Genomic DNA, 25,557 nt, shown 5'->3' on the forward strand with positions numbered 1-25,557 from the left:
CTGATTCCTTCAGCAACATCATAAACAGAAAAGAAAACCTGCATTGATATGGCCTTTCACAACCTAAGCCATCGAAACTGCTTGAAAATCAGTGCATTGCCTTGGAGTGGGCAGTACAGTGGTCCAGCAGTAGGTGATCGTGCTTCACAGTTCCAGGACCTGGGGTTCGATCCTGACCTCGGCTGCTGCCTGCGCGGAGTTTGCACGTTCTCCCTGTGTCCGCACGAGATTTTCCCCGTGCTCTGGTTTCGTCCAGCATCTCAACGACGTGCCGTCTGGGAGGTTAATTGGTTACTGTGAATTGTCCCTTGTACGGGTGGATGGTAGGAGTATCAGGATGGAGTCGCTGGGCACTTGAGAGATGATGGGTTACAGGACCATGTATGAGCATAGGATTGATGGGATTGCTCTGTGAGAAAGCATAGACCCGATGGGCCAGATGGTCTCCTTCTATGTTGTAATGATTTATGATCAATGTGAAATACTAGAAAGTGTAGTTGGTTTTATTGAAAATTTGTCAGCTTAACTAAACAAAACAAGTTCCACAAATGACAATAGATAAATGACCATATATTTCATTTGCTTTGGGTGCTGGATAATGTTACCCAGGACAACTTCTGCTCTTGTAGAGTCTTTGTCATAGAGTCATACAGCACGGAAACAGGCCATTTGGCTCACTATATCCATGCTGATCAGTGTGCATCCATCCATATTAATCCCATCTTCCAGCACTTGGCCCATACCCTTCTGTGCCTGGGCAATTTAAGTGCTCGTTTAGACACTTAAATGCTGTCAGCAACTATACTGCCACCCTTCTCTCTGGCAGTGCATTCCAGGTACTCACCACTCTCTGAGTGAAAAAGGTCCCCCACAGGTCCCCTCTACATCTCTTACCCCTTACTCTAAATCTGTATCCTTGAGTTATATCTGCCTCTGATCTGGTGAAAAGCTTTCTGTGGTCTGCCCTCTTGTCAGTTTTGCCTTGCAGAGTCAGGAGTTGGAGCCAGATTTGGAGTAGGACCTTTGAAAAGAGGTGAGTCTCTGTGCCGATGCTAGTGAGTTTCACCCTGCAAGAGTCTAAACGAGGCACATTTGCAAATTGTTACCAGTTGATTGGCTTTTTAAACAGCAGCAAATAAAAGGGAAGGCAGGTATAAGTGGAGTGGCCATTTTGGGAGCAGCTATTGTGTTAGTGTGGAGGATTGAGGTTTTGGCTCAAGAGGCAAAGGTAAGTTTCTTTCTTTGCTTTGGTGTTTCCTTTAATCCCAGGCCAGAGTAGTGAGAATGGCTCCAGGGTCAGTGATGTGTTCAGCTGGTGAGCTGTGGGAGTTCTGGGAGCTATCCAGTCTCCCTGATAACTACATCTGCATGAGGTGCATCTAGTTACAGCTCCTTACAGACTGTGTTAGGGAACTGGAGCTGTAGCTGGATGACCTTCAGCTCCTATGGAATGCTGAGGAGTACATAGACAAGAGCTACAGGGAAGCAGTCACACTGAAGCTGCAGGAAGCAGGTAGCTGTGTGACTGTCAGGAGAAAGATGGCGAATAGACAGGTAGTGCAGAGTACCCCTGTGGCTATTCCCCTCAATAACAGGTATACCCCTTTGGATACTGTTTGGGGGGTGGGGGTGGTGGAGTGACCTACCAGGGGAAAGCTGCAGTGACCAGGTCTCTGGCACTGAGCCAGGTTATGTGGTGCATAAGGGAAGGTGGGGAGAAGAGGAAAGGAGAGCGGTAGCGATAGGGGATTCCATAGTAAGGTGGGCAGACGGGAGATTCTGTGGATGTGAAAGAGACTCCTGGATGGTATGCTGCCTCCCCAGGGTCAGGGACGTCTGGGATTGGGCCCACAGTATTCTGAAGGGGGAGGGTGAACATCCAGAAGTTGTGGTACATATTGGTACCAATGACATAGGTAGGAAAAGAGATGAGGTCCTGAAGGGGGAATAGAGGGAGCTAGGTAGGAAGCTGAAAAGCAGGCCCTCAAGGGTAGTAATCTCTGAATTGCTGCCTGTGCAACGTGCCAGTGAGGGTAAGAATAGGATGATTTGGCAGATGAATGCGTGACTGAGGAACTGGGGTAGGGTTTCAGATTTGTTGATTGTTGGGATCTCTTCTGGGGAAGGTACGACCTGTATAAAAGGGATGGGTTACACTTGAGCTGGCGGGGGACCAATATTCTTGCAGGCAGGTTTGCTAGAACTATTGGGGAGGGTTCAATCTAGTTTGGCAGGGGGATGGAAACCAGAGTGATAGGTCAGAGATTGGTTCATTTACTGTACAAGTAGATGCAGAGTGTAGAAGGACTGTGAGGAAGGATAGGCAGTTGAAAGGGCAAAATTGCAGTCAGTTGGATGGGTTGAATTGTGTCTACTTTAATGTGAGAAGTATCAGGAACAAGGCTGATGAACTTGGAGCATGAGTAAGTACACGGAACTATGATGTGGTGGCCATTAGAGACTTGGCTGTTGTAAGGGCAGGAATGGCTGCTGGATATTCTGGGGTTTAGATGTTTCAAAAGGGACAAGGATGGAGATAAGAGGTGGGGAAGTGGCTTTGCTATCAGGGACAATGTCACAGCTGTAGAAAAGGAGGATGTATGGGAGGGATCGTCCACTGAGTCAGTGTGGGTGGAAGTCAGAAACAAAAAGGGAGTGATCACTTTATTGGGAGTATTCCACAGACACCCCCAATAGCAGCTGAGGTGCTGAGGAGCAGATGAGGAGGCAGATTTTGCAGAAATAACATGGTTGTTGTCATGGGTGATTTCAACTTCCCTAATATTGATTAGTGTAAAAGGGGACAGATGGGACAGAGTTTGTTAGGTGTGTCCAGGAAGGATTCCTGACATAGTATGTGGACAGGCCGACTAGAGGAGAGGCCATTCTGGATTTGGTACTAGGCAATGAGCCTGATCAGGTTTCAGATCTCTTGATGGGAGAGCATTTTGGAGATGGTGACCATAACTCCTTGACCTTTACCATAGCCTTGGAGAGAAATAGGAGCAGATGATATGGGACACTATTTAATTGGGGGAGGGGGAATTATGATGCTATTAGACAGGAACTTGGGAGTGTAAATTAGGAATAGATGTTCTTGGGGAAATGCACAGCAGAAATGTGGAGGTCGTTTAAGGAAAACTTGCATGGGGTTCTGGATAGGTTTGTCCCATTGAGGCAGGGTAAGGATGGTAGAGTGAAGGAACCGTGGTTGACGAGATGTAGAATATTTCTTCAAGAGGAAGAAAGCAGCTTACCTGTAGTTTAGAAAGCATGGATCAGACAGGGCTCTGGAGAGGTACAAGGTAGCCAGGAGGGAGCTTAGGAATGGACTTAGGGGAGCTAGAAGGGGACATGAGAAGTCCATGGCAAGTAGGATCAAGGAAAACCCCAAGGCGTTCTACACGTATGTGAAGAATAGGAGGATGAGTAGAGTGAGGGTAGGACCGATCAGGGATAAGAGGAAATGTGCCTGGAGTCGGAAGAGGTAGGGGAGGTCCTTAAAGAATAGTTTGCTTCAGTATCCACCAGTGAGAGACCTTGGCATTTTGTGAGGATGGTGTGCACTAGAGCATGTCAACATGAGGAAAGAGGATGTGCTGGAACTATTGGAGAAACATTAGGATAGATAAGTCACAGGGTCTGGATGGGATATATCCAAGGTTGTTACAGGAAGTGAGGAAGAGATTGCTGTGCCTTTGGTGATAATCTTTGCGTCCTCACTCTCCACAGGAGTAGTGCCAGATGATTGGAGGGTGACAAATGCCCTTTCCTTTAAGAAAGGGAGTAGGGATAACCCTGGGAATTACAGACCAGTGAGTCTTACTTCAGTGGTGGGCAAATTACTGGAGAAGATTCTTAAACAGGATTTATGGGCATTTGGAGAAGTACAGGCTGATTAGGGACAGTCAGCATGGCTTTGTGAGGGGCAGGTTGTGCCTCATGAGCCTGATTGAATCCTTTGAGGATGTGACAAAGTACATTGATGAAGGTAGAGTAGTGGATGTGGTGTACATGGATTTTAGTAAGGTGTTTGATAAGGTTCCTCATGGAAGGCCTATTCAGAAAGTCAGGAGGCATGGAATCCAGGGAAACTTGGCTGTGTGGATTCAGAATTGGCTTGCCCATAGAAGCCAGGGTGGTGGTAGATGGAGTGTATTCTGCCTGGAGGTTGGTGACCAGTGGTGTTCTGCAGGGATCTGTTCTGGGACCCCTGCTCTTCGTGATTTTTTTATATAATAAAAATGACTTGGATGTGGAAGGGTGGGTTAGTAAGTTTGCTAATGATGCAAAGGTAGGTGGTGGTGTGGATAGTGTAGCAGGTTGCTGTAGATTCTGACTGCCTGTCACTTTTGCGGCTGGGAGGAGACGGTGTACCACGCGTACGTGGAGTGAGAGGTTGCAGCCCCTCTTTGTGTATCTGAAGGGGCTGCTGCTCAAGTTCTGGCTGCACTTCAGCCCGATGCTGCTGATCTACGGTCACACGGTGTGGCATGGGTTGCGTGGAGGATCTCCTGGTGGGTCTTCTGGGCCTGGCTAAGCTAGCCATCCATTGGACGTGGCAGCAAGCAGCTGAGGGTTCTGCCTGGTCTGCCTGTCTTCCGTGCTTGCGTGGGTGCCTTTGGAAAGGGAGCATGCAGTCTCCATGGGTGCCCTAGTTGAGTTCCGTGCTCAGTTGGCCCCTCGATCGCATGCATCGTGGATGGTACGAACGCAATTCTTATTTGAAGTGTTGCGTTGTTTTTAGTATTAGTTTGCATTATCTACTGTAGTTATGTAGTTGCTTAGTTTCTTCTCTTCTGTATTAGTTGTGTATTGACACTGGTTGTCCTTTCTGTAGTGCTTCTAGCTAATAAATGTTTATAATAAAATAAAGGTTCTATGGATTACAACAGGATATTGATAGAATGCAGACCTGGGCTGAGAAGTGGCAGATGGAGTTCAATGTGGATCAGTGTGAAGTTATACACTTCAGGATATTGAATTTGAAGGCAGAATACAAGGTTAATGGCAGGACTCTTAGCAGTGTGGAGGAACAGGGATCTTGGGATCCATGTCCATAGATCCCTCAAGGTTGCCACGGAGGTCGATAGGGTTGTTAAGAAGGCATATGATGTGTTGGCCTTCATTAGTCAGGGTATTGAGTTCAAGAGCCACGAGGTAATGTTGCAGCTTTATAGAACTCTGGTTACTCTGCACTTGGAGTATTGTGTTCAGTTCTGGTCACCTCATTATAGAAAGGATGTGGAAGCTTTGGAGACGGTGCAGAGGAAGATTTACCAGGATGCTGCCTGGATTGGAGAGCATGTCTTATGAGGATAGGTTGAGCGAGCTAGGGTTTTTCTCTTTGGAGAGAAGGAGGATGAGAGGTCTCTTGATAGAGGTGTACAAGATGATAAGCATAGATCGAGTGGACAGTTGGACTTTTTCCCAAGGCAACGATGGCTAACATGAGGGGGCATAATTTTAAGGTGATTTGAGGAAGATACAAGGGGGATGTCAGGGGTAGGTTTTTTAGAGTGGCAAGTGTGTGGAACACACTGCTGGCAGAGGTTGTGGGGACAGATACATTAGGGACACTTAAGAGACTCTTAGCCACATGGATGATTTAAAAAAAAATGGGGGGGGGGGTGGCTATGTGGGAGGAAAGGGTTAGATAGATCTTAGAGCAGCATAAAATGTTGGCACAACCTTGTGTGCCGAAGGGCCTGTGCTGAAAAGAAAACTGTACAAAACGATGGTGAGACTGGACTTAAAGTACTGTGTGCAGTTCTGGATGCCTGGGTATGGGAGGGACATCATTAAGTTGGAAAGGGTGCAGAAAAGATTCACAAGGATGTTACTGGAAACAGGGCTTGAGCTATGAGGAGAGACTGTAGGCTAGGACTTCCATTCCCTGGAGCAATGGAGGCTGAGGAGTGATCTTAGAGGTTTACAAAATCATGAGTGTAGGTAAGGTGCTGTAGTGACACTGAATCTTTTTCCCAGGGTAAGGGAGTCTAAAACTAGAGGGCATAGGTTTAAGATGAGAGAGGGAAAGATTTAAAGGGGACCTGAGGAGCAACATTTCACACAGAGGGTGGTGGGTGTATGGGAAGAGCTGCTAGAAGAAGTGATAGAGGTGGGTACGATAATAAAGTTTAGACAGATATGTGGATAGAAAGGGTTTAGAGGGATATGGGACTAGCTCAAGTAGACAACTTGATTGGCACGGATGAGTTGGGCTGAGGGGCCTGTTTCTGTGCTGTATAACTCTGATTTTATGACTCCCACCTGAGGATAGCAGTCCCTCAGTGCACCAGAGTGTCAGGATGCACTGGGTACCCAAGCCTCTTAAGTGGTTCTCACACCCACAATCTTGCTACTCTTCCTACCTTGCAATCTTCCTACCATTGACCTTATGGCATTGAAACTATTGTCTTTTGTTAACAAACTTGTAAAAATGCAAATAAATGTTTGCTGGTATTTTAAGAAAAATCATAACTTATCCTAAAAGGATCCACTTATGATCTGGACAGAGACTGCCCTTCTACATGCTTCTACCCTAACATATGTTAGCTGGAGGATTTCCCTATCAAGGGCAACAGAAGATAACCTCCCCTTAGGGCTTCCAACACAGCTTCTTGGGTTTTTTTTGTACCCTCATGATGGGGATTCCTGACAGCTTTGAGATCTGGAATGCATATGACAAATAAATGTCAATTGGCACAAAGAAATCGTAAAAGGTGGCTTTTGCTTGATACTACAATTCAATAATCCTTTTTACAACATTTTACTAGGTGTGACCAGCGAACCTGTAAACGTCAATGAACCAGATCACTTTGAAGAAGAACTTCGAGAGAAAATTGAGGAAGAGAAAAAAAGGTTGGTGGCCATGTTTAATCTGATTTAGTCCCTTGTGAATAGCATGTGGGGGGTAAAAAAATGTGCCAGGGAAGATGGTGAGAAAATGGAGACACAAGACCGAAGATGCTGGAATCTGGAGCAACAAACAACCTGCTGGAGTGTGTTGAGAAGCACACTGCTCAGTGAGTTGAGCAGTGTCTGTGGGGGGGGGGGGGGAGGAACTGTTGACATTTTGGGTCAAAACCCTGCATCAGGACTGAGCAGAGAGAAGGAAAATGGCAAGAAGAGGGGGAGGAGCGAGATGGTTCAGTAGGCAGTTGATGGACTGAGGAGGGGTGAAGGATGACTGGCAGATAGAGCTGGGTTGTGGAGGTAGGGCGTGAAGTTGGGAGACAGGTAGGTGAGTAAACGGTGGAAGCAGACAAACAAGCAAAAGAAGGGCTGGTGAAGCCAGGAGGAGGGGGGAGGGTGAAGGTGGTGACAGTTGCTGGAGGGTGAGACACAGGAACACAGGCTACCAGTGCTGGAATCTGATAAGTAAGGAAGGAGATGATGGAATTATAAGGGGAGAGAGATGAAGAGCAGATGGCACCAGTTGTGGGGAGGAGATTTGATGAGTGAAATGGTGAGAAAATGTTTCTATTATGTTCCACATCTTAAATTCACTTGGAATCAGTGGACGTTTGTCATTATCACAGTTCTACGAATTATTATTTTGCTAATTCATTCCCCTTCCAGATCTGCCCTCCTTGGTCCCAGCCAAGACTGGTTCTCCCTGTCCCCACTTCAGCACTTCCCCAAACAGCTGAAAAACATCTGTGTGAGGGCACAATAGTGTGGCTCAAAATAATAAAACATGCATTTTTACCTGTAGTGATTGCTCCAGCTTCCATTTTTCCCAACCCACCCCTGCCCAGTACCTAATTCAGCACGATTGTAAGAGGGAGGGCAAATGGGCAGGACACTTGTGGGTTCCCAGGAGTGCACTAAGTCAGTTGGAGAGATCGGAGAACTTGTGGCACTGCACATCTGACAGTGATTGATTGGGAGTTGTCCTAAGGGAAGCAAGTCAGCCAGAGGTGGTTAATGACATGAAGTTACCTATAAGACGAAAAAATTATCTTTTTAAATAATCTGTCACTGGAAGTAGGCTTCAATGCACAATGAATAAATTTCCTGGCTCATGATTCCAGCATTCCTGTTATCACCAAGGGGTAATATACGGTCAGACCACATCCTCAACCTGCTTCAATCACTGCCCCAGGATCCAGCCATGTGTACCTAGTTAAGAAATAACAGGACTACATAAATCTTCCAGAACCACGTTTATGAAAGGCTCAACTGGCCTAAATTCTCATGTCGTAGTAAATTAAGCAAGGTTTTCTAAAATGAAGCCATGCAGTCATACTTTAAAGATTTCCTTCAGGGTGTCTCTGGTTTTACCCTTCTCTGGCTTATGGTACCTGGTTAATCATAGGAACTTGCGGCACAGAAGGAGGCCATTCACCCCATGAAAAAGGAGACTGATCCCACCTTCCTATTCTTGGTCCATGGCTTTTCAAGTTATGACACATCAAGTCTAGGTGCACTTCAAATCTGTTGGGTGTTTGCCTTCAGCACTAATTCAGAGACCCCATCCTGCTCCTAACCACTGCCTTTTGGGTGGTGACAAGAGTATGGGGGGAGGTGGTGAAATGTTACTGAAGAAACAACCTGCTCTTTATGTGGCCAGCCTGGTTAAATTCCTGGTCATTGAGGATTTGGTGGCAGTCATTTCATGGTGATGCAAAGCATTCACCAGGGTATTTGGGGATGCTCACAACTCTAGTTGGAATCATTTCTGGAGGTTTCATCGCATGACATGCTAACCATATGATTCTCAGAACCCTGACATCTGATCCCATTACTTAAGCACACTTTATCACATTTGCCATAGAAAGGGGATGGCTCTCCTCCGGTTGAGTAGCTTTCCTTGGAGCTTCATGTTGCCAGGCATTTTACAACAAGGGAATAATGGAGATAATAAACACTGGCAGGGATTATGGACGTCAATGGATCAAAAACAAAGTAGGAAGAAATGGTTCATTTTCAGGTTGGGAGGCTGTAATTAGTTGGCTGACACAAGGAACACTGAGGCTCCAGTTGACCTGATTTTGACGAGGCGACCAAGTGTAATGTTCCAAGTCTGAAACAAAGATGAGCCGTAATTTGTGAGGAGGGATGCATAAAGGTTTAGTGGTGATATGGAAAGGCTAAATGGGCCAAGGACATGCACAGGAAATATAATGTGGAAAAACGTGAAGTCATCGGTTCTGGGGAGAAAAATGAGAAAGCAGTATCTTTTTAAATAGTAAGAGATTGAAAGTGTTGGTGTTCGAAGTGACCTGGGCGACACTGTATTGCTGAAAATGGATGTGCAGGTACAGAAAGCAATTAGGAAGGCAAACAGTATGCTGGCCTTTATTGCAAAAGAGTAAGGGTATGTTACTCAGCTTGTAAAGGGCCCTGGTGAGACTGCATCTGAATAGTGCACACAGGTCTGGTCTCCCTTCTGAAGGTTTATTGGATTGATGCCTGGTATGGTGGGTTTATTTCAAAATAAGGAGTCAGCTTTTTCCCACATGAGTTGAGAAGCCATTTCATCACCCAGAGGATAGGGACTCTTTAGGATTCCCTACCCAAGATGTCTGTGGAGACTGACTCACGGAGTACATTCAAGTCAGAGAACAATAGCTGTGTGGATAGTAAGGGAATCCAGGCATAGACACAACAGGTTGGGTTCTGAGGATTCCCAGTAACTCCCCACCGGAGGAAACAGCAGGATTGGCAGCCAGGCCTGGAAATGAGGCAGGAAGGGGAAACTATTTCTTTAAAAAAAGAGCAGGAACACTTCCCCAAGCCACAGAAGAACTCTTGACCCTTCCTCCTGCAAACTTCAGCCCTCCCTTGAGGGATATTCCTCTCCTGGTTCAACAACATTACTGTGGGTCCCCTGACTGCCTGTTCCCACAGGCTGACCAATCTGTCATTCTTGTTGGATACAGGAGGGAGGCCAATCTTGAGTAAGTAATTAAATCCTGGGAATTAAAATCTCTCCAGGCTCCATGCCTGCTGTTTGCCTTTGCCTTCCAGCCTCAGCCAGAGTGGCAGCAGGTCCACTAGGGTGAGACAGCCTCCCTGAAACAACACCAACATGGAACATGGCAACTTGCATCTCGTATTGGTTTACTATTGTCACTTGTACTGAGGTACAGTGGAAAAACTTGTCTTGCATACCGATCGTACTGGTCAATTCATTACACAGTTCAGTTACATTGAGTTAGTACAGAGTGCGTTGAGGTAGTACAGGTAAAAACAATAACGGTACAGAGTAAATTATCACAGCTACAGGAAAAGTGCAGTGCAGGTAGACAGTAAGGTGCAGGAAACCTTTAACGCATGAAACTGTTGTAAGACACTTCACGTAAGCAGTTGTCAAATAAAAATTGAACTGCATAGACATTAGCCCATGGAAACTCGCCTCACTCAGTGTTACTAAATCTGTTATATAATAACATCAGTACTTGTTCCTTGCCTCCATTCATTCAGGAATGAATTTTAGAGGAAAAGTACTATGTGGCATGCTTTGTGCCACAGATGAGCTGAATTTCTTGACATAGGACCAATGATGTAGGCTTATAAAATATTTTAAAAGATTAGAACTAGGTGGAGAGGACTAGGGAGGAAATTCCCTGAGCTTAGAGCCTGGTTGGCTTGTAGCTACAGGTGAGCAAGAGAGGAGAAATGAAGACTGGATAATACCAAGGGGCTAGGTTTGGAAGAACATCTTGGAAAGTCGTAGGACCAGAGGAGGTTATGGAGCTTTGGAAGGGTGAGATCAGGTTAGTCTCTTTTTTTGCAAATTTAAGAAGTTAGCTAAGAGTTTCAGTGAGACAGTCAGCCTGAACTTAATGGATGAATCGGAGTTGGTGGACTTGGGAGAGCGACAGTAGAGTGTTGGATGAACTCGTGTTTTTCAGAGGATGCAAGGCAGGAGGCTGGCCACGGTTCATCTGAGCCTGGGTGTAGTGAGGTCTCGCTGGTAGATAAGCTGAGGTTGATATAGAGCTGAAACTATATGATGCAAAAGACATGGGGTTGAAAGCTCAGTTGAGAGTCAGAGGACAAAGACATCAGAGAAACATGACTTTTTAAAAGTAGCTGAAAGCTTTCTAATGCAAACTAAGAATTCTTCACATCTTGGTGGGATTTTGGCTCGTGTTCTCTGGGTTCAGTACTTTAGCTCATACTTTACAAAATGTGAAGTGACAGTGGGTAAGGATATTGGCTGTTCCTGAGGGACATTGCGTCAATCAGTTTTAGTCTATTATTGTTACATGGACCAAAATACAGTGAAAAGCTTATTTGCGCACCATCCAGTTAGATCATTCCATACATAAGTACATTGAGGGAGTAAAAAGGAAAATAATGCAGCATAAAGTAGTACAGTCAGAGAGTGCAGGCAAATAAAGTGCAAGGGCCACGAGGAGGTAGACAAGGAGATCAAGGGTTCATCTTTTGGCATATGAGGAATTGGTTTATTATCCTCACTTGTACTGAGGTACAGTGAAACACTTGTCTTACAAACCGATCGTACAGGTCAATTCATTACACAGTGCTGTTACATTGAGTTAGTACAGAGTGCATTGATGTAGTACAGAGTAAAGTGTCACAGGTCCATTCAGGAGCCTGATAACAATGGGAAGTGGGAAAAATAAAATGAAAACTTCTCTATAAATAATTCCAATGGACGATTAACACTTTGTGAGGCACAATGGGAAAACTTCATAAGCCTACTCTCATCTGATGAAACACTCTGCCCCATTTTAACAGTCACCAGCTTAAGTATAATTTAGCTAAATTTCAAGATTCTGTTCAACTAGTCTCTTCAGCTTCAGTCCTCAAGCTACAACAGCCTGTGTTGTTACATTAAACAGTTTACTGGAATTCAGTATAATCTTATACCCAGCCTGATCTTAAAAGTTTCTCTGAAGCTTCCCTCTAGAATAAACTTTCCCAGCTTCTCAGTTTCCGATCCAAACACAGCACAGACCCTGCTTCGTCTTTGTGCTGTGTCATTGATTACACACTTCTGGCACATTATAAACAGGACTTGTACATCAGGTCAGTTTACATTTTGGTTTATAGACATGGCTGCTAAATGCATTTGTTGCTTCACACAGTTCTTGTCCCTTGAATTCTCACAAGTCATGGTTCGGTACAACTGTTTTACTTTCATTCCAGCTACAAAGTGACCTTTAACCGGCTGAAAGGGCTGAAGACGGAGATAGAGCACCTGCAGCACCTTATGCAAAAAGCTAAGGTGATGATGCAAAAGGATTTCGAGGCTTGGTGGTCCAAAGAAGCAGTGAGGCTCCAGGTAACACGGACATTCTGACTCCTGCTTGCTTTGTGAAAATCTCTGGAATTCTGAATCCCAAAGGGTCATGGACACTAGATCATTAGAAATGGAGATAGACGAATAGAGTCATAGTGCCATATAACATAGAAACTGGCCCTTCAGTCCAACTCCCCCATGTGATGACTATCTATGCTAATCCCATTTGCCCACATAAAGCCCGTATCCCTCTACTCAATTCCTATCCCTATCCAAATGCCTTTTAAACATTGTAATTGTACCTGCCTCTATCACCTCTACCAATATTTGAAAGATCGAGGAATTGAGAGCTATCGGGAACTGACCCAAAAGAGGATCCAAGTCCAGCATAGATGAGTTATGATCAATTTAAATGGCGGGGCAGGCTTGAGGGGTGAGGTGGTTTACTCTGCTCCTATTTTTCTTATGTTCTTGTTTGCCTGAAGTCTTTTACATAGGTGGAGTTCAAGATGACACTGAGGTTTTTTTAATGTTCAGTTTCGGGATCTTGTCCATCCCTAATTGCCTGGAGAGAAGGCTGCCTCCTTGAACCTCTGCAGCCTTTCTGAAGCTGTTCCCACAGGGCTGTTGGAAAGGGAGTTCTGGGATTTTGACCCAGTGCTGATGAAGGACCAGTGATATATTTGGCTTTACTGGGCATTGCACTCAGTCAAATACTGCCTTGAAGATTGTCATTCTCTAGAATTTGGCACTTCTTTTGCCACTGAGGATGGAGCTGAGTGGTCCTGGTGAAACCCAACTGCTGAGTAGGTTATAGGTGAATAAGTGTTACTTTACAGCACCATTGATGACAGCTTAAATCATTTTATTGATTGGGTGTAATTAGTTAAATTGGATTTGTCCTGCTTCTTACGCCCAGGATTAACCTGGGCAACTTTCCATATTGTGGGTAGGTGCAAGTCAATAGCTCCCTGAAAGTGGGAACACAAGTAGGTAAATTGGCAAAGGAGGTGCATGGCATACTTGCCTTCAGTCAGGGCAATGAGTATAAAAACTGGCCAGCTGTTGCAGCTGAATGGGGGAAAAAAAATCTTGGTTTGGCCACATTTGGAGTACTGTGTACAGTTTTGGTCGCCACACTATAGGAAGGATGTGGATGCTATAGAGATGACATAGAGGTTCACCAGGATGTTGTCTGGATTAGAGTATCAGCTATAAAGATATTGGACAAACTTGAATAGTTTTCTCTGGAATGTCAGACCCTGAGGGGAGACTCCTGATAGAAATGCTTAAAATTATGAGAAACATTGATAGGGTAGGCAGTCAGTCATTTTCCCAGGTGGCAATGTCAAACACTAGAGGGCACAGGTTTAAGGTGAGAGGGGGAAGTTTGAGATGTGCAAGGCAAGATTTTATGCAGAGGGTGACAGGTGCCTGGAATGTGCTGCCAGGGGAGGTGGGAGAAGCAAATATGCTGGCAAAACTTGAGTCATTTTGGCAGACACATCACCAGGCAGGAATAGAGGGACACGGACTGCGTGCAGATGGATAGAACTAGAGTGGCATCATTGTCAGTGCAGACATAGCGGGCTGAAAGACCTGTTCCTATGCTGTACTGTTCTGTTCTATGTTTTATACCAGTGGTGTAGCTATACTGGAATTGTTTGGATGGAGTATGGTTGGAGCACAACTAGTTCTGGATCACAGGTCTTCAGTCGTGTAGCTGGGACGTTCTCCAGTGCCGTGTCCCCTGGAGGGCATGGGTTTAAGGCAAGAGGGGAAAGATGTAGTAGGAACTTGAGAGGCAATGTTTTATCACAAAGGATGGTATGTATCTGGAATGTGCTGCTGAAGGAAGTGGTTGAGGCAGGTACCATAACAGGTTTTAAAAGACAGTTGGACAGGTACATGGATAGGAAAGGTTCAGAAAGTTATGGGCCAAATATGGTATGTGTGTGAATGCTCACGCAAGGCCCAGACTTGCCAGTTCTATAGTGCTGTGTGTTAGAAAATTCTACCAGAGAGTCTTGCTTGGATGGGCATCAGTTGGCATGGACCAGTTGGGCCAAAGGGTCTGTTTCCATGCTGTACGACTCTGACTTTATGGCTCTGTCTGCTCCCATAATCTTTACTGTATCTCAGACATCATGTGGAGTGAATTGAATTGGCTTCAGACAGTGGGGATCTCAGGAGGCAGAGATGGACCATCTCGGCACTTCCAGCTGAACATGGCTGTGAATGCTTCAGCCTTCTCTTCAGCACCATACTTGGTCTGACCATCACTGAAGATGGGAGGTTCTTGCAGCCTCCCTCTCCTGTTAGCCTTTTAGTTGTCCACCACTATTGACAACAGGCAAGACTGCAGCTCCTCAATCTGATCAGTTGGCTGTGAGATGGCCTTGCTCTGCCCATTGCATGCTGCTTTGCTGTTTGCTAGTCCTGCATTGACTGGGATGGCATCTCATCATTTTTAGGCATATCTGGTGCTGCTTCTAGCACTCCGCGCTGAGGCACAGTTGATCTCCTTGTTTGACAGTAATGTTAGAATGAGGGATATGCCAGCTCGTGTGGTTACAGGTTGTGGTAGTGTAACTCGTGCTGCTATTGATGGTCCACAATGCCTCATGGATGGGCTGTCAGAACTGTTCTCTTCCTGTTTCATTTAGCCCAATGTGATTGAGGGGTCCTCAGTGTCGAGAATGACTGCTAACATTTCCTGTTTACAATACAGTCCTCACCCACAGTGTGCTCTTTAGTCAAATTCCTGATTTTTGGAAACTAGTGGAATGAGGATTGTGAGGAAAGTTGTGGGGGTGGGGGCTGAGGAGTGAGTGAATTTGCAATTAAGACAGTGCTTAGCCTCAAAGGTTGTTGTGCATCTTTAAACCGAGCATTTGAGATTTGGATGGGAAATTATTCAACATGTGTTTTTCATGCGCTGAAGAGGTGTTGTGTTGTAGACCCATGCCACTTGCTGCAAGGCTCTCTGGTAGAATTTTCTATCACGCGATGCATTGTAGAACTGGCAAGTCTGGGCCTTGCATGAGCATTCGCACACATACAACACAGCAGGACAGTCCCCTGCCATCTCTTGCCATTAGTGGGTGGGAGAAGGGATAGGGAAGAAGCTTGTGGGGTGGGAAGATGACCTGGAGGGAGAGGGGTAGGGCAGCCATTGCAAAAGATCTTGAGGTAAGACTGTGGTTGGGGCAATAGCCAAGGGAAAAGACTGCAGGAGGCACAGAAGTGAGGAAACTATGTGGGGAGCAAGTGAACAGAGGGATGGTCAATGAACATAGAACAGTACAGCACAGGAACAGGCCCTTCAGTCCAGTGTCTGTGCTGAGCATACTATCAAATTCAACTCATCCCTTCTGCCTGCACATGATCCTTACCTCCCCATGCCCTGCATATTCATGTCCCTATCTAAAAGCCTCTTGAATGCTACTATTGTATGTTTCCACTAGCACCTCTGGCAGCACATTCCAGGCACCCACCACTGTGTGTGTGTGTGTGCGCGCATCCCTGGGAAAAAGATTCTGACTGTCTACTCTATCTATGCCTCTCATAATTTTAAACTATCAGGTCTCCCCTCAACCTCCGCTGCTCCAGAGAAAACAACCCAAGTTTGTCCAACCTCTCCTTATAGCACATACCCTCTAATCCAGGCAGCATCCTGGTGAACCCAAAGCCTCCACATCCTTCCTGAACATCAGAATGGGGAAGATTGGGAGAGTAAAATCCTGTAATTGGGAAGAAGACCACAGCGTGGAGATGATCAGCAATGAAAAGTACAACGGGGGACAGCAGTGAGAATATTGAGGGGAAGAAGATCATGATTGGAGTTGGGCAAGAAGACTGATAGGAAATGGTGGGGAGTAGAGCTGGTTATAGGGAGGAGACAGTGGGATGGAGAGTTGGTGATAGGGAGTGGAGAGTAGTGATTGGTAGTGGGAGACATCTAAAGGACCAAGGAAGATGTTGGAAGAGACTAGATTCTGGTTACAGTGGAGTGTGGATGCTTTTCTATCCAAAAGTTGATTAATGTATTTGCATAATCCTGAATTCATATTTACCAAATTTGCATCAAAATTACAACATTGCCATCCTTGTCCAGAATGCCCTCTAGCCCTTGAGGCACCCAATGGTCCTGGAAGTCCTCCAGCGAGCCAGTGAACATCGCACACTCTCCCACCCCTCCACGGACACCAGACATGGATGTATCCTCAGAAGAGGGGCAGGCATGTGGCTCAGATGGAACTCTCAATGGCCACTGCCTGGACCTGTGAGTGGCCACCTGGACCAGGCCCAGGAACAGACTGACAAGGAGGTCACCTGATTGACTCGCCACCCCCCCCCCCCCCACCCCCGTCACCTGCACTGGTTGCCCTAAGCTCAGGAGAGTGGGGCGAAGTGCGACCTAAACTTGAAGAGCAGCCCCTTCAAGTACTGAAATAGGGGCTGCAACCTCTCACACTCCATATGTACCTGGAATGGGGACTCCTCCAGGCCACAAGAGTGGCAAGAGGTCCAGGAGTCTGTGACCCAACTTAAAAGTCTGTTCAAGAGAAACAAAGGTGCTAGAATCTAGACGAAAAACACTGATGCTGGAGGAACTCAGCTGGCCAGGCAGATCAGTGGAGAAAAGCAGGTGGTCAATGTTTCATTGAGTCTGTTCATTAAGAATGTTGAGAGAAAATAGGAACTTGCCTTCAGTAAGAAGAATTGATCACTACTGCACCCCTGTTGGCAGTCCAGATTAACTGGGCCTTTACACAAGAGCAGATCTTAACCTCTGTTTAAAGCTTCTTCTGCAGTTGAATTCCACATCATTCATAAACCACATGCAAAGGGCACATTCAGTGTTCAATATAACTGCTTGCTCAGTGGCTTCCATGTGTATACATGTCATAATCATGGTGGGCCATGCTACACCTTGCATTGTGAGCTAGATACACAGGAAAGCTGGGCTATACATTAGTAATTCCAGGCCAGATTGTTCTGGACTGAAGAACAGTGACACAAGGAGATATTCAAAAAGGCAAGTATGACAGTGCTATAACATGCAATTATAAAAATTTAATATATATTAATCTGCTCTATGTTGGATATGGAATGCTTTGCTGACTTTTAAATCCTTTGCTGCATTGTTTGTTTCAAGGGATCTGTGCTGGGACTGTTACTGTTTGTCATTTAATCAATGATTTGGATATGAATGTAGGAGGTATGATTAGTAAGTTTTCAGATGACACAATTGATGGTATTGTTGATTGTAAGGAGGATGATCAAGTTACAGAACAATATTGATCAGCTGGTAAATTGAGTGGAGTTATGGCAGATTGGATTTAATCCTGATAAGTGAGTTGATGAGTTTTCAGAAGCCTGTTAAGGGCAGGATACCCTTGAGGAAACCTATTATGATGGAATCTCAGGAATAATTGAACAATGGGACAAGTCCATAGATCTGTAAAGTGGCAGCATGAGTAGGTAAGGTGATGAAGGCATGTGGGATGCTGGCCTTCATTAACTAGGGCATAGAATATAAGAGCAGCGGAATTAAGGTACTAATTATAAAACATTGGTTATGCCATAGCAGAAGTTCTGGCTGCCACATTATAGGAAGGTCATGATTACACTGGATAAAGTGGAGAGGAGGTTCACCAGAACCACACCCTGGATGGAATGTTTTGGTTATAAGGAGAGATTGGGTAGGCTGCACTGTGGTGCAGCTCATAGAGCTGCTGCCTTGCAGCACCAGAGAACCTGGTTCAATTCTGACCATCAGGTCCTCTGTGTGGAGTTTGCAAATTCTCCCTGGATTGCCTCTGGGTGCTCGGGTTTCCTCCCACATCCCAAAGATGTGCAGATTGGTATGTTAATTGGCCACTGTAAATTGTCCCTAGTGTGTAGGTGAGGGGGAGAATCTGGGGGGAGTTGATGGACATATGGGGAGGGTAAGTTGGTTTATTATTGTCACATGTACTGAGGTACAGTAAAACTTGTCTTGCATACTGTCTATACAGATCATTTTATTACAATAGTGCATTGAGGTAGTACAAGGGAAAACATAAAAGCAGAATAAAGTGTTAGTTACAGAGTGCGGTGAAGGCAGACAAGGTGTAAGGCCATAATGGAGTAGATTGTGAGGTCAAGAGTCCATCTTATTCTACTAGGGGACTGTTCAATGGTCTTATGGTCCTTGAGCCTGGTGATACATAGGATTAGTGTAAATGGGTAGTTGATGATTACCATGGACTCTGGGCCAAAGGGCCTGTTTCTTTCTGACCTTATGGCTGAGCTTGTTTTCCTTGGAGCACTGAAGTGGGGTCTGATGCAGATAAAATTGAGGGACATAGGGCAGACAGTGAAAAATAAAGGCAGAATGAGGCATAGTGTTCATTAAATATCATTTTCCACTGTTCTGCCCACTCACTTGTACAATTCATTCCATAATTTCTGAAATCTCATGACTTCACCTGCCCCAGTTTGGCTCGATCTGCAAATTTGGCTGTTGTGCATTGAATTTCTGAATAAAATTAGAGGGTCCAGATTTGAAATGTATTGATATGAGGAAATATTCCTCAAAGGAAAAGTGGTGAATAAATGGAATAAAGCCCCAGAAAGAAACCAGATAGTCAAATTCAGGTTTATTAGCACTGACATGTTGTGAAATTTGTTCTGTGGCAGCAGTATGGTGCAAGACACAGACAAAAATTAATAGAAGTTGCAAAAGTAAATTGTGCAAAAGAGGAATAATGAGATAATGTTCATGGGGTCATGGACTGTTCAGAAATCTGATGGTGGAGAGGAAGAAGCTGTTCCTGAAATGTTGAGTGTGGGTCTTCAGGCTCCTGTACCTCCTCCCCAATGCCTTTTTCCCAGGGTAGGGGAGTCTGAACTAGAGGGCACAGATTTAAGGTAAGAGGGGAAAGATTTAAAGGGGGTCTGAGGTAAGTTTTTCAGATGATGGTGGGTATATGGAACAAGCTGTGAGAGGAAATGGTGGAGGCAGGTACAATTAAAGCATTTAAAAGCCATTTGGATAGGAAAGGTTTAGAGGGGCAAAGGCAAAACACAGACAAGTGGGATTAGCATAGATAAACACTTGGTCATTATGGACAAATTGGGCTGAAGGGACTGTCCCCAGCTGCATAACCCTATGAATCTAAATGAAAAACACCAGAATTAAATCCTGGCTTCCCTTTAAGGACAATTGGATGGTACATGTAGAAATTTAATTCAAAGTGAAATTTAGAGTCTCAGAAAAGGACCCTTTGGCCCACCTCATCCATGCTGACTGTGATATCTATCTACGCTAATCCCACCTGCCTGCATTACACACGTCTCTCTCTACTTCCCTATTCAAGTACCTGTGCAAATGCCTTTAAAATGTAATTGTATCTGCCTCTATCACCTCCTGGCAGCTTGTTTCATATAACCACCATAATCTGCCTCTATCACCTCCTCTAGCAGCTTGTTCCATAGAACCACCACCCTCTGAAATACCCCTCAAATCTCTTTAAATTTCTCTCTTCTCAGTTTTAAGTTTATCTTTGTTTCAAAATCCCATACTCTGGGGAGGGGGGGGGGTAGATTCTATGTACCCTATTATGTTTAATTGTTTTTTTGCTTAATAATTTTATATGCCTCTAATAGAACACTTGTCCAATTGAAAATCTCATGCCTCATTAATCTTTTCTCATAACTCAGTTTCCACATACTAAGCATCATCTTTATTACTATTCCATTGCAATAAACTGCCTTCTTTGTTTCTTGGTGACTACGACTGAAAACAGTATTTGCAGAGCAGTCTGACCAGATTGCCATAAAGTTTTTATCGCTTTCTCTTTCCAAGTTCTTCTAATGTTCTGTTTTACCTTCAACCCTTTTTTTTTTCCCCCATGGTATTCAAAGAGTATACTTAACCTCCATCACCAACACCCTCTTGCCATCAACCATTCGGTTCTTGAACCAACCAACAAAACCCTAATCACTGCAGTCTCACAACACTGACCAGCTTGAACACTTTGCATTTAAAATGGACCTTTTTTGTTCTAATTGTGTTCTTTCTTGTAAAAAAAAATTGTGTATAATTAGCTTTGATTTTTTTCTTGTGAATGCTGCTTATCTGATGCTATGTATGTGCCTGTGATGCTGCTGCAAGTAAATTTTTACATGTACTTATGCATATGGCAATAAGCTTGACTTTGACCATTCCTGCCTCCCTGTTGCTGATGACACTTGGATTTGTTAAATTTCATTGTTTGCTGTCCTCTCCACCTGCACATCTTGTCCAATTCATTGTGATTGTTGAGGTGCCTTCTGATTTCATTGTCCTTGGTCCAACTTCATCTGCAAATCTTTTTTTGGGCAGAGAGTGGTGGGTACCTGGAACACTGGTGGTGGAAGCAGACACAATAGTGGTGCTTAAGAGGCACTTAGACAGGCACATGAGCATGCAGTGAATGGAGGGTTATGGATCATGTGCAGGCAGATGGGATTGGTTTAATTTGGCATCATGGTCAGTGCAACTGTCATGGATTGAAGTCCCTGTTCCTGTGCTGTACTGTTCTATAAATTTCACTGCTGTGCACTGAGTTTCTGAATTGATGTGAATTAGAAACAGTAGTGGTCCCACTCTGACTCCCTAAGATGCCATTCTTGATAATACTTTCCTCTCTGACCATGCTCATTATTTCCAACCTGTCAACTGGCTTCTTATTCATTCCTGGGGATTACCCTAAATCCCCACAATTCTCAGTTAATTTCAAGGCCTTTCATGTTAAAGTTCATCCAAATCTTTTTGAAATTTCGGTACACCACATCACAGACCTAACCACAGTCTGCTTGGGTTCTGCCAGTCTATTCTAAATCCAAAAGAATGTGTTTATGATTTCACCAGAGGTACCAGACAAAGCAAGTCTTTGCAAAATATATTTACAGTTTCCTACAGATCATAGCCAGGGGAATTTTTAACCCTTGGCATTTTCCATTCTGAATCAAAATTGCCCATTTGTTTAATTTTTCCAATTTGGTCACTTTATATTAATGCATCTGTTTATTATGTTCCTTGTTCAGAATCATTGGTATGATATTAGTGTTAGCCTTGGCTCAGAGGCAGCACTGTTGCCTCAGCTGCTGGGTTCAAACACCATCCAGTCATTTCAGCAGAAACTCCAGGCTTCAATCCTCAGTTTATTGTTTGCACCTCATTTTCTTACCATGACTTGGATTCTGATTTGGTCACATCTGGAAAGCACACAATGGATAATGTTGATCCTGAAAGTAAACGTTAGGAGTGGTGTTTTAATGGGAGGCTGAGCCAGTTTATTGCATTTGAGTCCTATGATAGTCCAGAGTGGAACATTCAAGCAACTCTGCTGAATCATTGCTGAAATACAAATGGTACTGCACGAGTTGTCTGAAGTGACATTGGTTGTCTGTCCAGCTCCACTTTCTCACCACTACAGTTTCAGCACTGCAACATGCCTGCCAGAACATGGACCAAATTTCAATCCACAGCAGAATGGTACTGGTAGTACCTATGCCAGGATTATATTACACAGTAACAGCATGTTCTAGCAAAGCACATGAAAGTGGTGCCACTGTCTCTGCTGACCTTAAACTGCAGAAAGCATCTATTGCCAGGTGGATGTGCCAGGGTGTACAGACTAGTGGATTCTTGGCAATTGGGCTATCCTGGCTCTTGCTCACTCTAGCTTTGCAAACTTCACAGAGTGGAGGGTTATGATTGGTATGCTCACAGGAAACGCCCAAAGCTACAGTCAGGAAAACTACTTGCATTTATATAGCACCCTTCACAGCTATAAGGTGTCCTAAAATGCTCTTGCAACCAATGGAGCACTTTCTCATAAATAACTGTGATATTGATTGTTAGGCATTCATTTATCTTTGTAGTGCTACTGTGTCTGGTGTCACCCATCTCCTTGGGAGGAAGATTTCATGCACATACTAAATTGGGTGCTCAGTGTACTCAGCAATTCATTACTCATGCAGGCATGGCTGCCTGTAGGTGAGCACAGACCTTGTGTTTAACTTGTCCTGCCTGGAATCCCTCTGAAAGTCATATTATTAAATGTTCTCCAGACTGGTGGATTCCCATTGACCAAAGCCAGGATTCCAACAGAATTTATAGCTATTTCACTAGAATTCTGTCCCAAATAATTTCTAACAATATTTTTAATTTATGGACTGACATTTATTGGCCATCCCCAGTTGCCTGTGAGGACATGGTGGTAAGCAACTACCCTTTTCCAATAAACTGCAGAGAGTTGTGGACACAGCTCAGCACATCACAGAAGCCAGCCACACCACCCTCCCCCTTCACTCCATGGACTCTGTCTATACTTTTCGCTGCCTTGGTAAAGCAGCCAACATAATCAAAGACCCCACCCATCCTGGACATTCACTCTTCTCCTCCTCCTGTTGGGCAGAAGATTCAAAAGCCGGAAAGCACCTACTACCAGGCTCAAGGACAGCTATCCTGCTGTTTATAAGCCTATTGAACATTTCCTGAGTATGATAAGATGGACTCTTGACCTCTCAGTCCACCTCATTTATGGCCTTGCACCTTATTGTCTGCCTGCACTGCACTTTCTCTGTAGCTGACGCTTTATTCTGCATTCTGTATTGTTTTCCCTTGTACTACCTCAATGTACTGTGTAATGAATTGATCTGTATGAACAGTATACAAGACAAGTTTTTTTGCTGTACCTCTGTACATGTGACAATAATAAACCAATTCAATTCATTTCAATTAATTCATCTTTATCTGGTGATGGTTTCCCCACAATGTTGCCTTATAAGGAGTTCCAGCTTTCTACCCAGCATCAAACCTAACTTTCTGATGAAAGATGATCGATCTGAAGCCTTAACTGTTTCTCTGTCCACAGATGCTGCCTGACGTGATGTGTTTGCAGCATTCACTGTTTTCATTTCAATTTTACAATATCTGCAGTTTATTTTTCAAAAAAAATTACTTGCTGGTTATTAGACTGGAGACACGAGACTGCAGTTGCTGGAATCTGGAGCAACAAAGCACTGGAGGAACTCAGTGGGTCAGGCAGCATTGCTGGTTGCTAGATTAATTGGCTATTTTGTGTGGAAAGGGTGTCAGGAGTATCAAAGGGGCTGTTAATGGGCTATTTTACAGGGAAATAAGTGGGGGAATGAGATTGATGGGATTGCTCTGAGAGTTTGCAATGGATCAAATGGCTTCTCTATATCATAAGGAAATCTAATATGAAAATTATTAATGTGGAACCTACATAGTGATTTGTCTGTTTTGTTAACTCCAATTTTACAGAATGCTTTACTTGGGTTTCTATAAGTAAGGGTTTTATCTGAGTAATCTTCCCCAACAAACATTAAGGAAGTACAGATCTTAAGACCCCTAATCTGAATCAGTAGCAACCTGGGATAGAATTCATCTCCCTCCCAGCTGCTTAATTCACTTCATCTGTTTTTTGTAGCAAAGACAATTGAGAGATGTATAGGGTCATGATTGATTTAGGTAGGGTAAGTGGAGGGAATTTGTTCCCAATAGCAGCTATGTTCCATTGGAACATAGGAGATTGAGGGGTGACCTGATAGAAGTATACAAGATCATGAGAGGCATAGACAGGGTTGAAAGCACATGGTCTTTTTCCCAGGGAAAGGGTGCTAAAAACAAGAGGGCAGAGGTTTAAGATCAGAGGCGAGAGACCTAAAAGGGACATCAGGGGCAGCTTCTTCACAGAAAGGGTGGTGCGTATTTGGAAGGAGCTGCCAGAAATAGTGGTTGAGATGGGCACATTAGCAACATTTAAAAGCCACCTAGATAAGTACATGGATAGGAGAGGTTTAGAGATCACAATGCAGGCAGATGGGGCTAGCTCACTGGGCAACACAGTCTGCATGAGTGAGTTGGGCTGAAGGCCCTGTTTCTGTGCTGTATGACTCTTATAAAATTTCCTTGAGGTTATATTCTGTGTCATGATGATGCCACAAAAGTCCAATTCTGCTTGTATTCCCCTCCATAGACTCTGTCTACACTTCTTGCTACCTCACTAAAGCAGCCAACATATTCAAAGACCCCACCCACCCTGGACATTTTCTCTTCTCCCCCTTTCCATCGGACAGAAGATTAAAAAAAAAAGCCTGAAAGCACATACCACCTGGCTCAAGGACAGCTTCTGTTCTGCTGATATAAGACTATTGAATGGTCCCATATTATGATAAGGTAGACTCTTGACCTCACAATCGGCCTCATCATGGCCTTGCACCTTATTGTCTGCCTGCACTCACTTTCTTTGCAACTGCAACACTTTATTCTGCATTCTGTTATTATTTTCCATTGTACTACCTCAATACACTGCTTTAATGAAATGATCTGTATGGATGGCATGCACAGCAAAGTTTTTCACTGTACCTTGGTACAGTGACAATAACAAACCAATTTACTTCTCCTGCTCGCCATGTAATCTGATGCAACCGACTCCTATACCATTCAAACTCTTGCCCTGAAGTGAGTCAAGGTTGCTGTACATGGAAGCCTCTTCACAGCTTTATCATTATGCAATGGATAGGGACACTCCAGCAACCTGTAGTGGTCTTTGATTTAGCATTAAGACAAATCTACCCTTGGATGTGACTTTTTTTTCTAGTCAAGGTTAATCCTGAACTTCCACTGCAAGAAAAAATGACTATTCCAGCTTCTTGTCATCTATTTCAGTACAGAAGTAGATTCCAAAATGTGGTTGCTAAATGAGTTTTATCCTATTGGATTGACATCGGATTCATTTTACAAATCCAGACTATTTTCTTTGTCTCGCATGGGAAGCATCAGCAACATTGTGGTTTCTAATGGAGACGGCAGTTTTGTGTGTATTTTGCGTTGTTATCACTTTGAGTAAAGGAAACATCAGATGATGTCAGATGGTATTCCACTAGGTCCACTGGTGCAACTCAGCTCAGTCATAAGGAACTAAGTCTAGACATCACCTGGAGGGCTGCTATGTAGAGCAATCCCAATAACTTTACCAAATGTTCTTGCTTGGGTTCATCAGCCAAAAGTAGTATCTGTACTTTCCTGGGTTTGCTCTGATTGCAGGTGCCTTGCTTGAACTAAAGTACCAATGACTTCCTTTCAGGTATATCTGCTGGTATTTTTATATATTATTTTCAAGTGCAATATGCCATTTTTAAGAGAGACTGACTGAGGGATCAGATTGCAGGTTTCTGCCAGTGCTTTCTGTATTTAGTCCATAAAAGCTTCCCACAAATAACCTGGGTCAGTTTGCTCTACAACATCCCATTCCCCTTCTTTGGGACAT

General features: G+C 44.3%; 1 protein-coding gene across 1 annotated transcript in view; it reads left to right on the forward strand.

Moving 5' to 3' along the window:
• Positions 1 to 25,557, forward strand: part of kif6 (kinesin family member 6) — a 431,738-nt gene that overhangs the window by 359,152 nt on the left and 47,029 nt on the right. The window contains exons 17-18 of the mRNA XM_052024853.1: positions 6,780 to 6,864; positions 12,130 to 12,265. Coding sequence (XP_051880813.1) covers positions 6,780 to 6,864; positions 12,130 to 12,265 — 221 coding nt within the window. The remainder of the gene's footprint in view (positions 1 to 6,779; positions 6,865 to 12,129; positions 12,266 to 25,557) is intronic.

This window comes from Pristis pectinata, chromosome 10 (genome assembly GCF_009764475.1).
Source record: "Pristis pectinata isolate sPriPec2 chromosome 10, sPriPec2.1.pri, whole genome shotgun sequence".
In the NCBI taxonomy this organism is placed as follows: Eukaryota; Metazoa; Chordata; class Chondrichthyes; order Rhinopristiformes; family Pristidae; genus Pristis; species Pristis pectinata.